Here is a 24,880-nt window from a genome sequence, read left to right on the forward strand (position 1 = left end):
TTTAAAGACAAGAACAGTATCTGCAATCACAGTTTTAAGGAACACAGATGTTCTGGATCTGTCCTGGCTAGTGTGGCAGCCACTAGCCATGTGTGGCTATTGTGTGCTTAGGTAGGTAAACCAAACACAAGATTTAATAGACTTCATGCAAAAAAATGAATATAAAATGTCTCTTGAATGAGTCTTACATTGAATTTAGATTAGTGGTTTGTTTTTTTTTTTTTTAAGATTTTATTTTTGCATAGAAGAACTGGGGTGTAGGCGAGAGGCACAGAGGACCAGAGGATGACTGAGGAGCAGAACAGGTGGATCTACTGAAATACATTGCTAAAGGAAGCAGCGGGTGAGACAAGAGAGGTCTGCGCTGCCATGTGGGTTAGCTCCCTGGCCGGGAATCCAAATCAGGCTGTTGCAGTGGTAGCCCTGAGAATTAACCCCTAGGCCATCAGGAAGGCCCTTAGATTAATGATTTAAATAAAACATGAAAATTAATTTCTCTTTTACTTCATTTAAGTGACTCTTAGAAAATTTGTCATTGCCTCTGTTGCTTGCATTGCGTGTATGCTCAACAGTGCTAGTCCAGAGGAGAATGTCTCATTTATTGCAGAACTGGCAGGGTGCAGTGACACACCCTTGGTCTATGAATGCATTTCTGAAGGAACAAAATGGCATTTAGCATATGCATGTAGCTCTCAGGTGATCCCTTAGCTCAAAGGACTGAACATTTGCAGACCACTAACTAAATGCGAGCTTGGCACATACACACATTTCCCCATGTCTCAGGAAAATTTTTCTAAATTATCCAAATTGAAAATAAATAAAGCCATTTCATACTCATGAAAAAATAATATCATTTGCAGGCTTCGTGAGCTATAGCTGGTTTAATGATTGCTTGAAATGTGTTCGCATTCCAAATCTACAATTCTTTTCTTACTCTTCTAAAAATTAGAAAATATAAATCATAATTACAGATAATTGGAATGTTGGCACATATCCACCATCTCTGGCAGATGGTTCTGGTTGGACCTATAAATTTGAATGACTGCCTATGTCCCCTTGTATTTCATATTCTAATGCTGAAAGGTCACTGTTCCAACTCTTTATCTAGTTATTCTTTGCTTGGGTTAGTCCCTGAAAAGTATTTCTTGAGGCTGGATACAGTATTCTGATAAAGATTTTTAAATAAGCTAGTAATATGCCTGCCATTGTTTTCTTTCTCCAAGTGAAAACATTCATTTGATGTTCGCAAACCAGCCAGCCTCTCTATAGTAATGTAATTGACCTTTTATTTATTACTTTGAGACCTGCAGTTAACTAGTGGGTTGCTTTATTGCTTGTCAATACCAAGACCAAAGTAATTTTGTCTTTCATTTAGTAAACATTTATTACATACCTATTGTATGTGAAGCATTGTCTTTCCCTGAGTTTAGTTGTGAATAAGGTGTAAATGTGCAAATGCGAATAACCTGTAGGCTCTTATATGTCTCCAAAAGTTAAGCCAAATTTAGACTCTATCAAATATATTATGTATTTATACAGTTGCACAAAAAATTCAAATGTTTTCATGATCTTCAAAGAAATGTAGGTTAATACAGAAAGAGAGGCTATTCAATGCCTCTGAATTCTCTAATGTAGTAAATACACAATGCTGGCAGATTGTGGTCCAGCTAGGATTAACATTGGCTACTGGTAGAAATAGAAATTGATTTAGGCATTTTAGAAAGAAATGGTGTCAGGCATATTAAAATCAAAGAATTGTGTGATTTCCTTTGACTTAATAATACCTCTCTAGAAAGTGTAATCCAAAAACATGAGCCAAAAAGAGAAAAGAAAATGTGCATCTCTAGAAGGAGAAGGGGAGCTGAGAGTTGCTACCTGGTTTTGTGCTTTAAATGCCTATGTCAGTTCATCCTCAAAGCTCTGTGAACAGTCCCCATTTTACAGGAAAAGAAACAGGCTCAGGAGGATTAGTAATTTGTCCTTATCATAAAAGCTGTAAGTGGCAGTTTGCACTTAAATTAGGCAACCACCTAACTCATGTAAGAATAGAAAAATAGTTGAATAACCATTATGAAACACTACACAAGCATTATAAGTCATCTGGGGAAATATTAAAAATCATATAGGAATGAGCAGAGTATAAAATTTATAGGTACACCATAATTATTAAGACCATATGCATAGACCAGGTAGAAAAATGAAAAGTTTAATTTGTTTTGTGAAAGAACTTGTTTAAGTAAGAAGCACTAAAATTGCCATAATCTTTGGGATTTTTTAAAGAAAATTTTTGTGAAAAGTATTTCAGTGCACATATTTCTACTGTATTTTCAAGTGCATTATTCATATCCCTACATACGTCTAATGATACATCAGTGATTACTTCACATCTAGGCACTTCCTCAACTGCGTCCTCATCACCTGCCTCCTTAACTCCTGAAAACTCTCAAGGACCATCACCAGCAAAACCCCTATATCATTAAACTCTTCTTGAAGTTACTTTTACCTTACTGAATGCAAACGTGTGTATGCCCGGTGAGCAATGCTTCCTTGCAGCCCTCGAAGGTGGTAGCCCTAATTTTTTTGGTCCCCCACACTGAGAGGGTATAAGTGACCTCTTTGCTGTCACCCTTTCTACCACACTGCACCCTAAAATCTCTGAGCTTTAAATCTCTTGTCATCAGACTGTATTACCCACTTCCCAGAGCTGGGATTCCACCCTCATTGCTCCATAATTTTCAGTCGTGGCTCACTGCCATTCTCTCCAGCGGTACTACTGTCCTCTGCCTTGCAGGTTCCAGTGAGTTACCGCCCATGCTCACACCATTGGCCACTCTGACCCCAGCCCTCTGCCTGGCTCTTGAGCTCATTGCCTCAAGGGTATAGAAATCATCTCTAGCAGAACCTGCCACCCACTAATCCCACTACTTTTTTCATCCTCTTCCTTCTCTCTCAACATCTTGGGACCTTCTTTTCCCAGCCGAAGCCCCTTGCACACCTCCTGATTCCTTCACTTCTTTTTCACATCTCGTACTCACATAGCAGTTTCACAATCCTGCTGAATAGAAATCTCCACCCTCTACATTGTATATTGGAAAACAAAACACAATCATACTCTCATTTCACTTTTAATTCATGATCATGAACCTCGAATGGGAACTTCCAAGGTATAGGTTATTCACTCTCATTGGATGTTTCATAATCTTCTCTCTCTTTCTGATGCTTTCTCTGTCAACTGCAGTCTTCCCACTTTGCTGGAAAAAGTGAAGCAATAAAAGGGAACTTCCACCAGCTGCTACTGAGCTCATCTCAGAACTCCCCAAGGGCAGCCTTTGCTCCAGTATCCCTTCTGCCTACTCAAGGATATGCTCTGGGAATTCCTGCCATCATCACTGTGTCCCTCTCTGTTGATCATTCCCACCACCCTCCAAACAGGCTGTCACTGCTCCCATCATCATCACAAAAAAATAAGAACACTCCCCAGATCCCATGTCCCCTTCTTCCATTTCAATCTCTTCCCCCCTTTATAGCAAAACTCCCCAGTACATGAACTGGTGTCCATTCTTGATATTCCCAGTCTCCATCCTCAGTCTCTCTTAAATCAGTTCATTCAGACCTAGGTCTTCCATGCTCATTTCAAAATCCACAATTAATACAAGTTGTTGAGTCCAACATTCTGAGACTGCATTTCACAGTCCTATGAGGGCATTTGACACCACTCTCATTCAAAACAGTTAGGTCACTTGGTTTCTAGAACACACCTTGTTATTCCTACTCCCCTGACCAGTCTTTCTCAGGCTCCTAAGACTCTCAGTCTCCTCAGGCTCCTAAGACTCCTTAAATTTCTTCTCTGCCTATGCTGAAGACCTGGTCATTGTCATGAAAGTGGCATGCCTCTAAATAGCTATATGCTAATAACTCCCAGACTTATTATTTCTAGCCAGATCACTCTTTTGACCTCCAGTTTATATATCCATCCTAGAGCTCCTGGGATATCACCATCTGTATGTTTAATAGACACCCCAGACCAAACTCCTGATCCCCAACCTCCAAACCTGCACATCTCAGTTAATGGCAACTCCCTTTCAGCTGCTCAGACCAATCTCCTAATGCTTTATCACCTCTTCCAAACCCTTGCCATCACAAACGTAGGTTATTGTGGAGCCTCCTAACTGGTGTCTCTGCCTCAGTGCCTTGCACCTTTACTGCCCTTTCTCAGGGTGGCACCCAGAGTGCTCCTTCTGTGACTTGGTCATATCACCTTTTCTCCACTCACACCTGCCGTGACCCCCATCCCACTTAGATGAAGAGCTGCAGTTTTTAAAATTCATGCATAATATGACCTCTTGTTATTTCTCTTTCTTTGTCTCTCCTCTCCCCTTTTACTCACCTACTCCAGCCACATGGACAACATGCTCCGCAGAACCCCCGACACACCTGAGGGCTTTGTATAGGCGATCACCTGTGTTCAGAATTCTAAGAACCCAAATGCCCAAAAATAGATGACTGGATCAAGACAATGTGGTATATATATACAATGGAATATTACTCAGCAATCAAAAAAGATAAACTCATGCCATTTGCAGCAACATGGATGGAGCTAGAAGAAATTATGCTCAGTGAAATAAGCCAGAAGGAAAAAGAAAAATATCAGATGATTTCACTTATAGCAGGAATGTAGGGGAACCAAATAAGACATCAATGTAAAAAAATAATAACAGTACAAAACAACAAAGCAAAGACAGAATTATGAATCAGAGACGTCCTGCAGGGGAAGAGGTGGGAGAGGGATCGGAGGGAGGGAGGGAGAAGCACAGGGGACTGAGGTGATGGTGCACGGGTGCACTGGTGAAGGAAACTCTATGGGGACTACACCTGAGGGGGTGGGGGGAGGCAAATATTGTTTAAAAATGAACAATGATGTTAAAAAATTAAAAAATAATAATAAAAAGAAAAAAGAAAAAGAAAACAAGGGTGGTGGGAATTTTACAGGGACTTTAACCAAGATGAAAATGCATACATTGTACAAAAATGAAAAGTGATATAAAAAATATATAAAATTTTAAAAAAGAAAAGAAGAGGAAAAAGGAAAAAAAAAAAGAATTCTAAGAACTCAGCTCCCATCCACACCAGAGGTTGCTCCCTGGTCAGACTTATCCTGACTACCCTGCACTCTGAGTCCTGCTCACTCTGTCCTTTTATGTAATAGAATTTCTCTCCTTCTAACATGTTACATCTTCATTTGCTGTGTTTATCATCTGTCTTCTACCATATAAGCTTCAGGAGAATGAAGATTTTTATCTGGGCTATTTTTCTCCAGCATTTAGAATAATGCCTCTACCTAGTAGATCTATAGAGAGTATAAATGAAAGTTTCCCTATTTCTTCCTCATGCCCCATAGACTTGCAGAGATTGCTGCATGCTAGCTTCTAGTTCCTTTTCAAGGTTTTCAAGTGTTCTATTATAAACAGCATTCAGAAAATGACAGCTTAGACTTGATTACATATGGTCTTTTATTCTAAACTGAAAATGATTCCTCTAGAGTGTGGCAGGGGTATTATAAATATCAAAGATGTTGTAACAACATACAAGATCCTTGACATTTTTAGGAATATGTTCAAAGTTCTTCACAAATCCCCCAAGTTATGAATACCAAGATCATATATTCTACTCTCGTGAATTTCATACAACGCAGTAAAAAGGAAAGAAGGGAGCCACATGTTGCTCCAGATGCTGAGGGGCTCACTCACCTCCCACCCCCGCCAGCCTGTCTGTGCTCAGGCTTCACGCTGTACTGTAGCACATCACAAATTACAGCAACTCGGGAGCCCTCAGCATTGCCCACATATTGTAAGAATCAAAGATATCAATGTTGTGAAAACCAAAGTTCCAGGATTGTATTCTATTTGTAAAAATTTTATTTTATTTTTTTTTAAAGATTTATTTATTTATTTATACAAGCACTGGGTACAGTCAGAAGCGCGGGAGGGTGAGAGAATTCACCAGAGCCAGAGCGGGGAGCAGAGCAGGCAGAAGGACCGAAGTACACTGCTGAGGGGAGCAGCAGGCGGCAGGAGAGGTCTGCGCGCCATGTGGGACCCTCCTCTGGTGGCCGGGGAGCAGCCGGGGATCGAACCGGCGCTGCAAAGGCTGCGGGCAGCTTCGCAACCCAGCGCTCAACCGCTGCGCCACCGGGGAGGCCCCTGTAAAAATTTTAAAAACTAACTAAAAAATGTTGTTCCTCCATGCCACTCAGCCATGGTAGAATGTAATATGGGTGGGCTTTCTCACAACTAAATGGCAAGGTGACTTGCTGTCAAAAACAAAAGCAAACATTTAGAACGGAATAAACTTTCACTTTGATATCAAATAACAAGAAAGCATCCATTCTGTTTGGTTGTGGACCTCTGATAATAAACTGTAAGTGTGGACCCAAAAAATACATGTTTGTTTTCATTTTTAAGCTGAATTTAAATGTACAGTCTAGCTTAAGAAAACCTCTGCTGGGCCTCCCCGGTGGCGCAGCGGTTGAGCGCTGGGTTGCAAAGCTGCCCGCAGCCTCCGCAGCGCTGGTTCGATCCCCGACCGCCGGGCGAGAGTTCGATCCTGCCGCCCGCTGCCCTCCTCAGCAGTGTACCTTGTCAGTCTGCCTGCTTTTGCTCTCTGCTCTGACTCTGGTGAATTCTCTCACCCTCCCGCACTTCTGACTGTACCCAGTGCTTATATAAACAAACAAATAAAGAAAGAAAAGAAAAAGAAAACCTCTGCTGTGGTAACTTTTTAACAAATGGTCATGATCAGAAGTCTTTAACAAAGAAGCGTGGGGGTGAGGAAAGGGATGCTGTCACCACGGCGACAGCTGTCCAGCGTCAACCGCTCACATCTCTTCCATTTAATGTGTATTTTAGGGCAATTCAAGCTGCTGGAACAAGACCGAGATATAAAGGAGCCAGTGCAATATTTCAACAGCGTGGAGGAGGTGGCGAAAGCATTTCCTGAGCGTGTATACGTCATGGAGGAAATAACATTCAACGTGAAGGTAACTCTGGAAGAACCAAATATTTATCTTCACTAAAATCATTTAACTTTCAGGTCATTGTGTACACAGTAAATGCCTTTCTGTGCCTCATAGGAGTGTTCGATCTTCCTAATGGGTTAGGGTCAGGGCCAAAATTGGTCTTTTTAAGAACAGCATGTGCTATTGTTGACCTGACTCCCTGACAGGTTACTGTGCTTAATTCACATTCTCTTCTGCTAGAATGACAATCAAGGAAGATCAAAAGTTGTTGGGGGGAGGGTTGGGGTATGGGACACACTTTATTCCCTAATATGTGACGGTTTTTTGGCCAGTTTTTCTATGCAGCTGGTTAGTCCCTTAGAGCAAGCAAAAGGCATGTGATGAACTAATACTGAACACTTCAAGAAAGGGAGTACCTTCCAGAGCATGTCCTGACATCACGTATATTCTTTTCATTCTTTGTAGGCTGTCTGTATCCGTTTGCTTAGGAAAATTGATTTCTAGATTGTTACCCAGTAAGTATTTATTGATTCTTGCTCATCAGAGAAAAACTGACATTTACTGTGCTGTGTTTGTCTGACATTCTTCATGAGGCAGTTCCATCCCCTTCTACATGTTGAGCAGCCTCCTTCAGCTGCCTTGCTGTGAAGAGGGGCTAACCAGGCCAGCAGTGCCACCAGCAAGGCTCAGTCTGATGCCTGCAAATCCATAGTGTTTTTCTTCAGCAACACCCACAATTACACTACAACGTTGTAGAAAATGTTCATAGTGAAAGAAAGTCTAAGTCACCCTTCTCTGAATATTTCAAGATCCCTGTTTCTTGGAAATCCATTCTGTATGAAAAGCAGACTGCATGGTAACTTAACCCAAAAATACAACAGTGTCCTGAGGAGTGAGTCACTCCACCCACACTTTTCTGGAAGGAGAGACATGCCCAAGACAACCTCCTCACTGGAGGGATGCTTTGCTCATTCAATTGGTTAGGCTAAGTCATTCTTTTTCTAGTGGAAAATACAGCTGCTCTATTCCCCTTTTTCTAGTTTTACTGTTAAAATGGATGAGGGTTTTTTTTTTTTATTTTGTGGAATTCTTTGCTAACCAAATTAAGCTTATATTCCAAAATTTGTACAATTTTAATTCCTTCATTTGTCCAGCTTATGAGTCATCAAGACAACTTGTATTCATTTATGTTGAAGATTTGTGAGAATATGTTCATTTTCAAACTTAGCAAGATTCATTGGTCAGAAGTTAATCAAATCATATTTTTATTAGTGTCTTGATATGATTTAAATCTCTACTTGAAGCTTATTTTTAGAATTACCTAAATGAAAAAAAAAATGTTTAGAAAGGTAAGTTAATACTTTAAAACTATTTTGTGAAAAAAAGTTTATTTACTGATAACTAATGAGAGATCAAGCATAAAACTTTTTTGTATTAGTTTTAAGATTTCAAGTATTCAAATCTAATAATCTTTTGTGACACTTTGTTCATCTAAAAGATTTTTAAAAGATGCCTCCAGGAGCTATTTTTGTGAATTTATATTAAAGCAGTAATAATTAAAAAATAATAGTGAAACCAATAGATTCTGACACCATAATTGACCCTGTTGATTAAATGTATGTAATAGAGATGTCACTTAAAATTTCATTGCAACAGTGTGAGTGTAGTAACTTGCACACTCAAAGATGGGCAAGATGGTAGATGTCATGGTATGTGTGTTTTACTTTGATTTTATTTAAGACCAAAAAAAATTTGGGTTTCCAAGATACAGATGGATGCTTAGGTTACAAATTTACAGCATCCGTGTAGCCCCTTGAATGGATCTGAATTGAGTCCCTATGCTTTACGTGCGTAAATATTTAATACCTCCAGTCTTTCACTTATACAGTTTTAAGATGTTACCACATTCAACTTATTCTAATGAGTAAAACATCATTCTATTCTTTCAATTCTATTCAAAGAAGAATTAATAAGGGCCCCTTGGGAAATTTGCATAAATACACAAAAGTCTATGTGCCTAGTGAATAAAGAACCAGGTAAATAAATGAACTAAGGAGATTTGGGGGAAGATGTCTAGATACTATTACATTATCATAAAAACAAAAATATTGGAAGTCGTGGTCTAAAAATTGGTTACAAGTGTGTGCATGTAGACATATGCAGTGTGTATTTGATTAAGTGGAATAAGGAAATGGTGTGCCTATTTACTCCCCTGAGGAGGAAAAGAATGAAAAAATAATGCAGCTTATTTTTAAATACAGCAAATATATTTGAGCACCTACTATATGTTCTGTGCTATTCTGGGCTTTGTGGTTAAATAATAAATATGCAAATATCTGCCTGCTTGGAGATCATAGTCAATTGCAAAGGTAAACAATAAATAAACAAGTATAAATCATGACAATTAAATATAGTACAGTAAAGGGCCTTGCAAAATACCTGCATACAGGGGTTGGTAAATTGCAACCCTTGAGCAAGCCACCTATTTTTGTAAATAAAGTTTTGTTGGAACACAGCCCTCTGCACTCCCGCATGCGCGCACACATACACATGAACACGCACATGCACTGAAGTGCTGTCTGTGGCTACTTCCACAATACAACAGTAGACTTAAGTAGCTACATCAGAGACCATATGGCCCATAAAGCTTAAAATTATTACTCTCTGGCCTTATAAGAAAAAGTTTGCCAATCCCTGATTCAGAACATAAAATCATACTAAATTAAGTTTCACATTCTTAAATTTTCCACCACACACTATTTTCACTTACTTTTCATTTAGTATTTTATACCCAGTGCTTCAATATTCAGAACTCAGCACATGTAGCTATTTGTTTTTATCGTTATAACAAAATAGCCCTTCACCTCAAGTACTTTTTTTGAAGTCTTATCACTAATGCTTAGTGAATTATTTTGAAATGTTCTTCTAGCCTTGCAGACCCCACCCAGAGATGATGAGAAATCTTCCCACACATCTTTCCTGTCATCAAAATAATGACTAACAAATTAATTCTTTATTTAAACTCTGTCTTTACTGTGACAGTTGTGGAGAGAAAAAAAGGCTGCCTTCGATTTGGCTTGGGGTGATTTGTAGCTCTTTGAGTGGGGAAGAGGCATCCTGTCTTCACTGCTGCCACCCAAAGGCTTTCTACATTAAAATGACTGCTCTCCAGTCTGAGGGAGCCCAATACCCTAATCTGGATGCTATAACATTGCTATTTTGATTCCAGCTAGTGAGGTCCATGCTTTCAGCTGTTCCCACAGACATTTCCCCAGAGGCAAAATAACAAGTTTGCATTGTCTCAGCTGGGGAAAGTGTCTTCTCAGGAGCTGGGAGATTATTGTCAGATGCAGCTCCCAGTCAACACTTCTGTCTGCACAGACCTCTTAAGAGCCATCACCATGAGATCTGGGAGGGGAGCTGAAGTGACAGTCCTATCACCTGCATATCAGTAGTTCCTGATTACTAGGGAATCAGTAGCACCTGCTTTTGGCAGGGGATAGTGTCTAACTGCCATATTGGGTGGGAAGAAGAATTTCAGGTTTGTCTTTTTTGAGTAAGAAAAAAAAACAGCTAATAATCTGAGAATTTATGGGACAATTGACTTTGCCTATACTGAGAAATATGACCAAGAGTAAAATCATAAAATACTATAAATAATATAGCAGGGCCCAGAAGTTTACAGGCTTCTAGTTTTTTTAATCATCAAACTTTATATCTGGAAAGGCCTTTACATGTTGGCTGTTCCTACCCCATCTTTTAACAAATAAGAAAGCTAAGAGATAGGAGTTAACTGAATTCACTGATTCATTTGAAGCCCCAAAACTTAGCAGCAAAGGCAGGTCTCCTAATTCCATCCACTCATCTTTCTGCTCCCTTACAGTCCTTTTGTGGAGTTGATACTAGACCCATGATTTCAATCAGAATTTCTTTTCACATTGACACACTAGCTTGCACCATTCATTTTCTTTTTAAAAAATCTAAATGAACGAGTTCAGTAATTACTACCTACCCAAATCCTTCTGCCCTTTGTATTTCTGAAATGCTCATGGTCTGAAGTACAGGACTTGGCAGCTTTTTTGAATGTGAGATGTGCAGACTTCTAGATCTTATTTCATGCCAGGTTATAATACCAGTATTTAAAATATAAAATCCTACAAGTTAACTTGATCTTTTCCATCAGCATTAGTGAGTTTCTAATTAGATAGCATCTGCCCAAATGAACCCCTTGAAAGAAGCCACTGTAAAGTATGGACAGGAAATTTTTTTAAGTATTAACCAGTATTCACAAGAAACAAGACTTGCATTGGATTGTTGCATTGTCCCAGGAAGCAGTGTTAAAGATACACTGAAAAGGCTGAAAGGCATCACTGAATTAAGTGAGCATTAGTTCTGAAATTTAATTGGATGCATACCCCTAGATGGTGAACTTTGGATTTTTCCAAGCTACTGAAAATCAGCTGTTTTGCCCCCAAGTCACAGATTTGAGGCACTCCATGTGTTTTTTATATTAACATATTAGTAACCCCTTTTTAAAACTTCCATACTAAAGAAGATGAAATTGTCTCCCCTTTTGCCAATCAGTTTGATAGCTTATGTTCATCTTAAATGTATCTTACTTTATTCATTTTAACAGAACAGCTATAGACAGATCTTAAACGCACTAATGGTGATGTGTTTGCTTGAGATTCTATTCACCCTAATTGTTTTACTCACTGCCATCTTTTAGCTGTGTTTGTCTTTTAAGAGATCAACACAGCTTACTAGTACATTTTCTTCTGCTTGTATTGGCCATCCTGGAAAGTGACCGAACATGGTGCTAAAACCTTTATGTTCTTGAGGGAGATTGTTGTTGTTATTATTAAGAGTATAGTTCAATCATTCCTGCTTTAAAATACCATTTGTAGTTTCTAACTTGACATTTCAGAAAAGGAATCTCCTCCTCCTGTTGTGAGTTTATAATAATGTCAGAGATGTTCATTTTTTTTTTTTCTGTGACATCTCAAAATGAATAGAGGTCATTTTCTACCTTTTCTCTGGAGCCTTTTGAACATGAGTAATTCTTGGTAGCCAGCTTTCGAGGTGACCAAATTTTAACAAAAGTTCTATCCAAAATCTCTATAATTTCCTTTCAGTTTCTTAAAATGTATCATACTCTTCTGCCATCTTGAAAAGAGTACTTGAAAAAAATGAAAGCTTATCCTTGTCTCCAGAGATGCATGTCACCTTTATGTGGAGAAAAATCTTACAACCTTGGTGTGTTGCAGTCTCATTTCAGCTTGTTTGTTACCTCTTGTGTTAGAATACCTGCCTTAACAGTCCCTGTTTCCAGTTTTAATTTCTGCTCTATTCTGCTATGGGCTGGAAACTGGTAACCAGTTAGATGGTGTTTTGATCAGACAGGCATAAATGCACCAATTCTCAAGGTCCTTCCTGGTTTTTCAGTGAGCGCTAACATGAACAGCATCACAGCTTTTTGGCTGCTCAGAGGTTTTTAGCTCTCTGCTTTGTTCTTTTTTTTTTTTTTTTTTTTTTTTTTTTAAAAATTTTATTTTTTTATTTTTTACATCATTGTTTATTTTTAAACAATATTTGCTTCCCCACCCCCTCAGGGACATGCTCTTTTTTTTTTTTTTTTTTTTTTTTTTTTTAAATTTTATTGTTATATTCCCCATACAATTGCAGCCCCCCCATTCTGACCCCAATCCCTCCCCTCCCGCCCCCGCCCCCCTAAAAGTGTCTCTGGTTCATAGTTTTTTGTTGATTTTGATTTTCACTTTCTTATAGTTATTCATTTTCCTGGTCCCTTATTTAAGTTTTCTAGATTCCTGCTATGAGTGAGACCATCCGGTATTTTTCTTTTTCTTTTTGGCTTATTTCGCTGAGCATGATCCCTTCCAGCGCCATCCATGTTGCTGCAAATTGCATGTGTTTATCTTTTTTGAATGCTGAGTAATATTCCATGGTATATATGTACCACATCTTCTTGATCCAGTCATCTATTTTTGGGCATTTGGGTTGTTTCCAAAGCTTAGCTATTGTAAACAGTGCTGCTATAAACATAGGGGTGCAGGTGCTCTTTGGAATTGATGTTTCTGTGTCCTTTGGGTAAATACCTAGGAGTGGAATTGCTGGATCATATGGAAGCTCTATGTTTAGTAGGTCCAGAAATCTCCACACAGCTCTCCACAGTGGTTGGACCAGTTTGCACTCCCACCAACAGTGCAGAAGAGTTCCTTTTTCTCCACACCCTCGCCAGCATTTGTTGTTGCTAGTTTTTTTAATATGTGCCATTCTCACTGGTGTAAGATGGTATCTCATGGTAGTTTTGATTTGCATTTCCCTGATGGCAAGTGATGTTGAACATTTTTTCATATGCCTGTTGGCCATTTGCATTTCCTCTTCAGAGAAGTTTCTTTTTAGCTCTTCTGCCCATTTTTTGACTGGATTATTTTCTTTGTTGTTGCTGAGTCTCATCAGCTCTTTGCAGATTTTTGTGATCAGTCCTTTATCATTAGTGTTGGGTGCAAAAATGTTCTCCCAGTTGGTGGGGTTTCTCTTTGTTTTTGTTATTGTCTCTTTTGCTGTGCAGAAGCTCTTTAATTTGATGTAGTCCCAGCTGTTTATCTTTGCCTTCACTATCACTGCTTTGGGTGATGTGTCTGTAAAGATGTCTTTGATGTGCAGATCACGTAGTGTTTCGCCTATATTTCCTTCTATATATTTTATGGTTTCAGGTCTTATGTCTAGTTCTTTAATCCATTTTGAGTTGATTTTTGTGTATGGTGTGAGGTAGTGGTCAAGCTTCATTCTTTTGCATGTAGCGACCCAGTTTTCCCAGCACCATTTATTGAACAAACTTTCTTTGCTCCAATGCATAGTCTTTGCTCCTTTGTCAAAGATTAGTTGACCATAAATCTGTGGATTTATTTCTGGATTTTCTATACAATTCCATTGGTCTGTATGTCTGTTCTTGTTCCAATACCAAGCAGTTTTGATGATTATGGCTTTGTAGTATAGCTTGAAGTCTGGGAGTGTAATGCCTCCATTCCCTTCTTTTTTTTTCAGGAGAGCTTTGGCTATTCGGGGTTTTTTGTGATTCCATATGAATTTCATCAATAATTGTTCTATTTCTTTGAAGAATGACATTGAAATTTTGATTGGAATAGCATTGAATCTGTATATTGCTTTTGGAAGGATGGCCATTTTAATAATGTTTATTCTTCCAATCCACGAGCAGGGGATGTCTCTCCATTTCTTTGTGTCTTCTTCTATTTCTTTTAACAGTGTTTTATAGTTTTCTTTGTATAGGTCCTTTATCTCTTTTGTTAGATTTATTCCCAAATCTGCTTTGTTCTTGACTGTACTCCAGAGAGACCAAAAATTATTGATTGCTCTGTAACATGAATTTTGTCAGATGTGAAAATGAATGTTTGAAATGAACTGAATGGATTTAAAGGTAGTCAGTTTTTATTTTTAAAAATTGCATGTTTTCCTTAGAATGAGTCACATGTCATTTATTTTCAAAGTTCATTCTGAATTAAATTGGGTACCATTGTCTTCAGTGTTTGAAGACAGCCCAGTGCTTTTTTTGTCATCTGAGGTTTTGGGACCTCCTCTGAAAAACTACCAGTTGGCAATCCCTCTGCTGCACCATCACACATTAAATCACTGCTGCCGTGCTGGTCATCCTTGCCCTTTTTCTTGTTTTTTAAAAAAAGCACTCAGGATTGACATCTATCTTAACTCTTCATGTCCTTTATTTCTTACCCTCTGCCTTTTCCCAAAGGAAAAACTTGTAAAAATCAACATTTGTGACAACATGATCTAGAATCAAATATTGTATATTTGATTTATATATTGATCAAGTCAATCCTGATTTTTTTTCAAGAGTTGAAATTTTAAATTCTGTTATGTGTTTGATCTTTAAAAAACAGATTATCTTTGCCAGAACCGTTAGAGTGAGTGTGTGTGTGTGTGTGTGTGTGTGTAAAATTTTATATCAGTGTTATAAAATGTTGCTTGACCACGGGGTATTAATTCTGAATGGTATTATGAACAGTAAAACCCTGATAGTTTCCTGGATTAGACCTATTAGACTTGTTTAGATAACACACTTCGAATTACTTCCTCTCAGGAAACATTGAAACTGGAAATGTTAACCAGGCGCGCATACCACGGTACTTAGACAGGACGCATTGTTTCTTTTGCTGTTAAAAAAAATTAAAAAGGAAAGAAATTATGCAAATAAATCACATCTGGAGAAACCAGAGGAGACTGTTTGGCTCAACTGCCAAAGGAAGAACATTTATTTATGAGATCCATCATCTGTCACTGACAGTGACCACAAGGTTGGTTGGTACGTTAGTCTCATAATTTATGCAGAGCTAATTGCTGGCATTGATGATGACATCAGAGTTGGGAGCATGGAATTACAGATTGTACGCACATATGTTGTGCATTTTTATGTATGGGAGTAGGAGTACTTCCTTTAGAAGTACACACATACATGAAAATGTAGACATAACTGTTGAATGTGCCCAGAGAATGACATTTTGTAAGGATAATTTTGATCTGTTTAATCTGTGCATGAATTGCCCGCCTAGTGTCTAACAATTTGCGTGGTCATTCTCCATCAGTTCAGTTGGTGGACATTACTCACAAGACCTGTACTTCATTCTGGAAAGTATATGTTTATAAAGGTAAATGAGGAAAAAATAAAGTACATATTTGTTTAAACAGCTTTAAAAAGACATGCTTTGTCCTTCACATTTGAGAAGCACTGTTGGCTTCCTCTGTGTTAACTGTTGTTTTGTGAATAACATGGTGAGTGTGTGTGTGTGTGTGTGTGTGTGTTTATGTGTTTCTCAACTCTCCTGAGACCCCTCCTCTCAACATCCCTGTCTCCATCCTGATCCAAATGAACAAACTGCCAAGTTTTTTACAAAGTTCCAATAAAAAGTAAGTATAGCAATGCATCTGAACATTTTGGAGACTAGACTACCCTAAAATGATATACTTTGAATCATTCCAATATGTTCACTTCCTTTGGGATATAACTAATGATATTTTAGGTCCTGTTCTGACATTAAATTTTATTCTGGGATAACACAGTCCAGAAAAACTTGAACAGTTTTTTAGTTCAGGAGGACAGATAATGCTTAGAAGTAGTGGTTTGGGTTTATAAAGTATAGTGAGAGGAGATAGAAATCACTGTAAAAATATGAGGAATGTGAAAGGCAATGTGAAACTAAATTATAAGAATTAAAGTGTTCTTATTGTGAATAAAGGTAATAATAATAATAGTCTATGCATTGAGAGTCTACCAAGAATGTAAAACATTTCATCTGAAGTCACCTAATACTAAAAGCAGGATCAAGACTCAGCTGTAGTTTAATGACATTGTTCCAATTAATAATATTATGCCAATTTATTTCCACAGACCATGGTTCTTTGCACTCAGTTATACTAGGGGTCAGCAAAACTTTTATGTAAAGGGACAAAGAGTATTTTAGAGTTTGTGGAACATAACATACAGTCACAATTGCAGCTAATAAACACTGAAATTGTAGATAAAAGCAGCTGTAGACTACAGGTAAATGAGTGGGCCCAACAGTGTCTTAAAAAAACTTTATTTTCATAGCCAGACTGAATTTGGACAGTGGGCTTTAGTTTGCTGAACTCTGATAAATATTGTTGTAAATCTAGATGCTAGCTGAAAGTAAAAGTCCTTAAGGGTAAACCAAAAGACTTTTAACAGCAAATGAATCTTTATAAAGACTCTCAGTCACCAAAGTCAAGAGAATAAAAATAACTGAAATCTTGAAGCTGTAGCTCCTGTGGGAAAAGAAAGACAGCCCTCATACATGCCAAGTGTTGTCATGTACCAATGATTTATTAGCTTTAAACAAACCAAAAAAACTTATTCTATATTCTTCAAAATTGTCAAAATCATAAAAAACACAAATGGAAACATCAAGAGACTCACAGATCAAAGGACTAGATGCAGTATGGTGTCCTGGATTTTAATCCTGGAACAGAAAAAGGACATTGACATTTGTGGAGAAAATTAGTGAAACCCAAATAAAACTTGTACCTTAGTATTATCCCATGTTAATTTCTTAGTTTTAATAACTGTGCCATGCTGCTAGTGGGTGTACAAACTGGTCCAACCACTATGGAGAGCTGTGTGGAGATTTCTTTACCTACTAAACATAGCGCTTCCATATGATCCAGCAATTCCACTCCTAGGTATTTACCCAAATGACACAGAAACAGTAATTCCAAAGGGCACCTGCACACCTTTGTTTATAGCAGCACTATTTACAATGGCTAAGATATGGAAACAACCCAAATGCCCAAAAATAGATGACTGGATCAAGAAGATGTGCTACATATACACAATGGAATATTACTCAGCAATCAAAAAAGATAAACACATGCAGTTTGCAGCAACATGGATGGAGCTAGAAGGGATCATGCTCAGCGAAATAAGTCAGAAAGAAAAAGAAAAATACCGGATGGTCTCACTCGTAGCAGGAATTTAGAAAACCTAAATAAGAGACCAGGAAAAAGACTAATCAATGCAAAGTAATAATCAAAATCAACAAGCAACTGTAAACCAGAGAACACTACAGGGTTGGGGGGGAGATTAAGGAGGGGCAGGGAAAGGAAGAACTAGAGTCAAAATAAGGGGGGGATGCAATTGCATGGGAAATATAACCAAAATGAAAATACATACATTGTACAAAGATGAAAAATGATGTAAGAATTATAAAAATAAATAATTTTAAAAAATAAAAAACTATTAAACAATAAAAAAATAAATAATAACTGTGCCATGATTGTATAAGATGTTAACAGGAGAAGCTCAGGGATAGGTTGTATGGGAATTCTCTGTAGTATCTTTGAAGCATTTCTAAAAATCAGAAATTCCAAGTAAAAATGGTAAAATGTATGTATTTTTTTATTTACTTAAATTCCTTGCTCTGATGTAGAAGCTCAGGATGCACGTTAGGCCAAAGTGTATACTGAGTCTGAAAATGAGTACATTTAAAGTTGTAAAAAAAAAAAAAATTAAAAACATTTATCTGAGTCACCTATTGGACTTTATATCTTAGGTAGCTGAATTGGCATTAAGACAATACTATACTGACCTTTTGTACTGATAACGCCTCCAATAAAGCACTTTACTATAGAGGCAACAGAGCTGTCTGTTTGTTATAGCACTAGTTTTGATTGACAAGTTGCTTGTTCTAAAGGTAAAATTATGCAGATGACCTAGAATAGTTCATAAGAAATTATTTACAAAAATATTTATTACCTAGTTTCCTAAACAGATATTGGCAATGCTAATGCTCAGTAAGCAAGATGAACATTGTCAGTTATTTCACCCAGTTCCTCTTTTATTAACATAAAAGAAAAAAATCAATCTCAGGCTTAATATAAACCTGATATTAAAACCTTATAAAGTAATATAATAAAAATGTAGATGATCTTGCCTGTGTCTAAGATACCTAGATTATAGATCAAATACTATCAAAGATAACCATGTAGTATAGTTTTTAAGTGTTTCATCATAGTATTCAGATTAATTAGATATATGGGGTTGTTTTAATCTTTGGGAATCTATAATATAAAATCACTATGTCAAAATGAAAAATAAAAGTGGCCATCTTACTGGATACAGAAACAGCATTTGATTTAAAATTTTCAAATTTTCTTTGTAGAAACTTTTAAAAAGCTAGAATTGGAAAGATCATTGCTAGTGTGATAAAGAATTTATCTGTCCCATACCAACAAGTTTCTCGTCATTTGTGTTAAAATGCTTATGATTTTCACTTTGAAATCTGGAACAACACCCCACTTCTACTCTCTTGTAAGGAAGAAAGGGTGACAACTAAAAAGATGAAGATAAATTTTTCATTGATTTTATAAGATACAATTACTTTGGAATCTCAAGAAAATCAACTGGAAAAAAACTATTACAATGAGATTACAAAATAACCACAAACAATGTTTAACAACTGGAATAAGTAGCCTTACTCATGGGTGGATCACGAAGGCAAACTTAAATACTAATAAGGGAAGTAAAGATTAGAATAAATGATGAAAGTTATGTGCCTTTTCAGATGTATAATGTCACTTCTTGCTAAAGCACCTCATAGCTGCACTTCCAAAAAAATTTATGCATACCATGGGCAAAATGATTCAAAAATTCATTTAGAAAAATTGGTAGACAAATCTAAAATTTTCCTAGAGTCATGTTTTTAACTTTGTATTTTGAAATAATTGCAATCTCAAAGAATTGTTGCAAAAATGATGTAAGATCTTCCAGATTAAAAGCTTTTGCCAGGTTCACCAACTTTTAACATTTTGTCATCACGTGGACATTTTTTTTTTTCGAGAATGCACACCAGGTATTTTATGGGATATTTCTCAGGTTGGATTTGTTTGATATGTCCTTATGATCAGATTCTAGCAGTGCTGTTTTAGCTGAAATGCTACATAAGTGAAGCCCTAAACTTCTCAGGGAATCATATACAGGGACACAAGGCATGGATATGTCTCTCTGTGTGTATATGTATATCAGATCTGGAAGATAAACACATAGAAATGAAAACAGTTATAGCTATACTGGGGAACTAGGCAGAAAGGCCATTAGGATAAAGTAGCCTCAAAATAGATACAACTATGTGTGTATATGAGTATGTGTGTTTCATAAATTTAATATGTGTGTTTCATATGAGTTTGTGTGTTTCATAAATTTAGTATGTGGTAAAAATGGCACTTCATATCAATGATGAAAGGGATGCTTATTTAGGAAGTATACTCAGTACTGAGTTAACTTTAAGAAACTAAAACTAGATCTATAAATAATACATCAGATAGATTTTAGTTAAATAAAGTAAGTCATTAGTAAATGAATCCATCAAAAGACTAGAAGAAAATATTGGTTAATTCAGCATGTCTTAGTTGAAAAGCACTGTTGAAATCTGCTGTGAGGTCGTCCTGTGCCTTGTGACAATGTTTGGCAACATCCCTGGTGTCTGCTCACTAGAGTTAAATAGCACCTTCTCAGTTGTGACAATCAAAAATTTCTCCAGATACTGTCAAATGTTCCTGGGAGTCTGGGAATAGAGTGTGTGTGGGGGGCGGGGTGGGGGGGCAATGGGGTGCTTAAAATATCTAGCTAAGAATCACTGATCTATAGCATCTCCACCACTAGAAGCATAAAACCCAAGAATGAAATAACAAAGGAAAATTTTAAAAACATTTGCTGCAAAGGGAAAAGAAAAAAAACAAAACTATAGTACTTAACCATTAAGCTAAAATTCAAGCAACAAATTGAAAAGTATATACCAGGCCTCCCTGGTGGCGCAAGGGGTTAAGCACAGCACTGTGAAGGTGTCCTCAGCCTCTGCAGCACAAGTTCAATCCCAAGCTGGCCATGGAGCTACCCACATGGCACGGTAGGCCTCTCCTGACTTGCCTGCTGCTCCCTTCAGCAGTGTTATTTTCAATCATTCTGCCTGTTCTATTCCCCACTGGGTCTCTGGTGAATCCTCTCACCCCCTACACCTTTTGCCTGTACCCCAGTGCTTGTATGCATAAATAAATACATCTTTTTTAAAAAAAATTATATACTGTAAATTGCATTCACATTACATGAAATCAATAAGATGACCTCAATAGAAGAATGGATGAAGGACACAAATAGATAATATACAAAGGAAGACATCTACATAGACAGACAAATAGCAAAAAGTATTCACTCTACTAATCAAAGATAAACCAGAAATAAAGCATGAATAAATATAGGATGTATGCCTTTTACATTTACTATTGGTAAACATTAGATATACTTATTCAGCATAGGAATGGGGTAGCAGATAATTTCACAAAGTGGAAGATGTATCAATAAGGGCAACATTGATGAAGCACAGCTTTGTGCATGGAATTCTATTTCTAGGATTTTATCGAACTGTAAAAAAGTTTATTGCAGTACTATTAATAATTGTCAAACCCTGGGAAAACCCTCCTGCCTAACAATAAAGAGCTGGTTAAATAAATTAATGAACATCTTTATAGAATGGAATACATTGTGTCAGTATTACAGTTGATGGAAAATATACACAAAGAACAGGTAAATTATAATGACAAACTCAGCAACAAGATTGTTTGTATTTATGTATCTGAGATAGAATACTACAATTCATTTATTCCTTTTATATAAAATTATTAGCAGGTTATATTTAATGAAAAGATTGTATAGAATTTGTTCATTTTTGTACCTATTTTTCTAATATTTCTTCTACTGTACACAAATAGCTTGCATAAGATAAAAGAACAAGGAAAAATAAAACATCTTTAAGTCCGTTGTCCAATTTAGGAAATTAATTTAGTGAAACTAATAATAAAACAACATGGAATTTTCTACAACAATATTCCCTAAAGCATTTTTTATAATTGAAGAAAGTATTATGCTAATATTAATGTCCCAAAATAATCCCAAATGATAGATTTCAGGGGCCTCCCTGGTGGTGCAGGGGTTAAAGTCTCAGCACTACCAAATGATAGGTTAGATAGGAAAAGAAACTGGAAGAATATTTGTCAAACTATTAACTATCACAATCTCTGAATCAGGCTCATGGAGGTTACTTTCTTCATTGTGTTTTTTCTCTACATTTCCCCCAGTTTTTCTAATGAACACAGAATACCTTTCTCTGCAGGAAAAAGACATGTTTTTAAAAGTCTAATATAGTGTCACTGTTGGGCACATAAATATTATAGAAGAAATGGAGCATCTAAATTTAGTGTTAGAAAGGCATTTTCCTAAATTAATTTCCTGTGTGCATGTATGCCTTACATATTTTTTCTCTATGTTTTTATGTGAATAAAATAAAGAAAACTCTTCTAAAATTTGCTTTATCCTCTCATAGGTTGCTTCAGGCGAATGCAATGAAGACACTGAAGTTTACAACATCACCCTGTGTACTGGGGATGAACTCACTCTAATGGGGCAGGCAGAAATCCTTTATGCAAAGACTTTCAAGGAAAAGTCACGACTCAACACAATCTTTAAAAAGATTGGGAAGCTCAACTCAATCAGCAAGCTGGGAAAAGGCAAAATGCCATGCCTCATTTGCATGAATCACCGGACCAATGAAAGCATTAGCCTTCCATTCCAGTGCAAGGGCAGATTCAGCACCCGAAGTCCCCTGGAGCTTCAGATGCAGGAGGGGGAACACACCATTCGCAACATAGTGGAGAAAACCAGGCTTCCTGTGAATGTGACTGTGCCCAGCCCTCCACCCAGAAACCCCTACGACCTCCACTTCATCCGCGAGGGGCACCGCTACAAGTTCGTAAACATCCAGACCAAGACAGTGGTGGTTTGTTGTGTGTTGCGGAGCAACAAGATCCTTCCCATGCACTTCCCTTTGCACTTGACTGTCCCCAAGTTTAGCCTCCCAGAACACCTGGTCAAGGGGGAAGTATGGCCTGAAACCCTGGTCCACCACTGGCTGGGTATCTGCCAAGAGCAGTTTGACATCGATGAATATTCACGGGCTGTCCGTGACGTGAAAACTGACTGGAATGAGGACTGCAAGAGCCCCAAGAAGGGCCGGTGCTCTGGCCACAACCACGTGCCCAATTCCCTAAGCTATGCCCGCGATGAGCTCACCCAGTCTTTCCACCGGCTCTCAGTCTGTGTGTATGGCAACAATCTCCATGGCAACAGCGAGGTGAACCTGCATGGCTGCAGGGACCTGGGGGGAGAATGGGCCCCCTTTCCTCATGACATCCTGCCCTATCAGGACTCAGGTGATAGTGGGAGCGACTACCTTTTCCCAGAAGCTAGTGAAGAATCAGCGGGCATCCCCGGGAAGTCAGAACTTCCTTATGAAGAGCTGTGGCTGGAGGAAGGCAAGCCCAGCCATCAATCTCTCACTCGCTCCTTGAGCGAGAAGAGCAGATGTGATCAGTTCAGAGGTTCTGTCCGGTCCAAATGTGCCACTTCTCCTCTTCCTATCCCTGGAACTGTGGGAGCAGCAATGAAGTCTTCAGAGATTACCCTACCTCCGCCTCCAGTGCCTCCCAAATCTGAAGCTGTAAGTCATTTCTATTTTGGGGTAATAGGCCAGTCCTGTGTCGCCCTGTGCAGTCGTACACTAATTTATTTTCTTTCCTAAAGAAAAGGAAAAACTTCCAAGTGTAGGATTATCAGATTGAGCAAATTTTCTCAATTTGGAGTAAAATACAAATACTTTCTAGACTAGTTGTTCCACTTAGGACTTAAAGTTTTATTCTATGTTTGATGAGAAACTTTGAGAGCTTTAATAGAGGTTTAAAGATGACTTCCTCTGCTACCTAGAGAATGGATACTAGGGAGCAGAGAGAAGCTGGGAGGCCAGTGGAGAGGTGATTATGGTAGCAGGTATGAAATGATGGTGCCCTGAACCACAGCAGGTGGTAGCAGTGGAGGGCAGTTGAGAAATGAGCTGCTGTGGAACATGTCTTGGAGGAGACTCAACAAGTATCTACTGACAAATTTGCATGTGGGTAGTGAAGGCAAACAATCAAGGAAAACTGGATTTTCAGCCTGAGCAACAGAATGGATATCAATTCCATTTACAGTGATGGGAAAGATTGAAAGAGAAGTAGATTTATTTGTGGGGAGCTGGGGACAAGATCAGAGATGTCAGCATCATTTATAACTCTCTCCTATATCCACAGTATTACACTGAGATCAAGCATAGTGTGTGTGCTCAGGCACGCACACACACACACATAAGCAGAACCAGGTGTCAGTGTGGTTCTACTTAATACCTTAAACATAACTCAGGGTTTGAGGGGCCTTCTATCAAATTTTAATTTACAAAGGTCAGTGTAGGACAGGAGAAAGAGCCCTCTGTTTTGATCATTTTCTTTGATTGACAGGCCCTCTGAACATTTGCTTCTCATCTTTGATCACTGGGTTTCATTGCAGCTGAAGGGAGAAGGCCCTGAAAGCACTGGATGCAATTCTATTCATTTGTTTGATAGTATCTATTGCAGTAGTTTTCTTTTTCTCTAGCATAGTCCTTTAAAAAACAAAAAACTACATGAATCACAGTAAATAGAAAAATTAAAATCAAAATCCATCTGACTGAAGCACAAATTGGAGGGAGCAGCCTCCGCGTTTGCCATCCACTCTGCCCCTACCAGGTGATCTCAGGATACTTCCCGGAATCCTGGGGCTGTGCAGAAAACCATTATTTGGCTGGATGCTGGAAATATGACCATCAGTAGGACTTGGACTCTGGACTCTGGACTACAGTACCTTTCAGTTTTAAAGGGAAGGTGATAGATGAAAAGAGATGATCATTATGTAAGTTAAAATGTAATAAACAGTGGAAGAAACTAGAAAAGCAGAGATGAGAAAGGCATTCCAGACAAAGAGTGAGAGCAAGGGTGTGGAAGCTGGGACAGGTGAGGAAAGACAAGCTGCATGGGGTCACTGGAACAGGGTGGACAGAGCATATGAGGGCCAGTGCCGGAACGCAGGGACCAGATCACAGACAGCCCTGACAGTTGGTGGCACTTTCTGCCAGTCACTGGGAGTAGCCCTCATCGCTGCAAAACAAAGCTTTCCTGAGAGAGGATCCACCTCTGGCTGTTTGTTGCAGGACAAAAGAACTCGCCAGAAACTGCAGGTCTAGGTTTTGCCTGGCTCATTACAGGGTCTTCCAGGGACCTAAAGGCAACGCCCAGATATGCTTATACTCTGTAAGGATAATGGGCTATTTGGGAAGTCTTGGTGGTCTTTTATGTCAGAGGGCATTCAAAAAAAAAAAAAAAAAACAACCCACAGGTTAAAAA

At 38.1% G+C, this 24,880-nt stretch overlaps 1 protein-coding gene across 2 annotated transcripts in view; it reads left to right on the forward strand.

The window, feature by feature from the left end:
• The window catches only part of GAREM1 (GRB2 associated regulator of MAPK1 subtype 1), a 183,041-nt gene that overhangs the window by 143,629 nt on the left and 14,532 nt on the right, over positions 1 to 24,880 (forward strand). For both annotated transcript variants that reach the window (XM_037508686.2, XM_037508687.2), the window contains exons 3-4: positions 6,906 to 7,036; positions 21,958 to 23,130. In XM_037508686.2, the coding sequence (XP_037364583.1) occupies positions 6,906 to 7,036; positions 21,958 to 23,130 (1,304 nt within the window). The remainder of the gene's footprint in view (positions 1 to 6,905; positions 7,037 to 21,957; positions 23,131 to 24,880) is intronic.

The sequence above is a fragment of the Talpa occidentalis genome, unplaced genomic scaffold (genome assembly GCF_014898055.3).
Source record: "Talpa occidentalis isolate TD23 unplaced genomic scaffold, MPIMG_talOcc4v2.1 talOcc4.13, whole genome shotgun sequence".
Classification (NCBI taxonomy): Eukaryota; Metazoa; Chordata; class Mammalia; order Eulipotyphla; family Talpidae; genus Talpa; species Talpa occidentalis.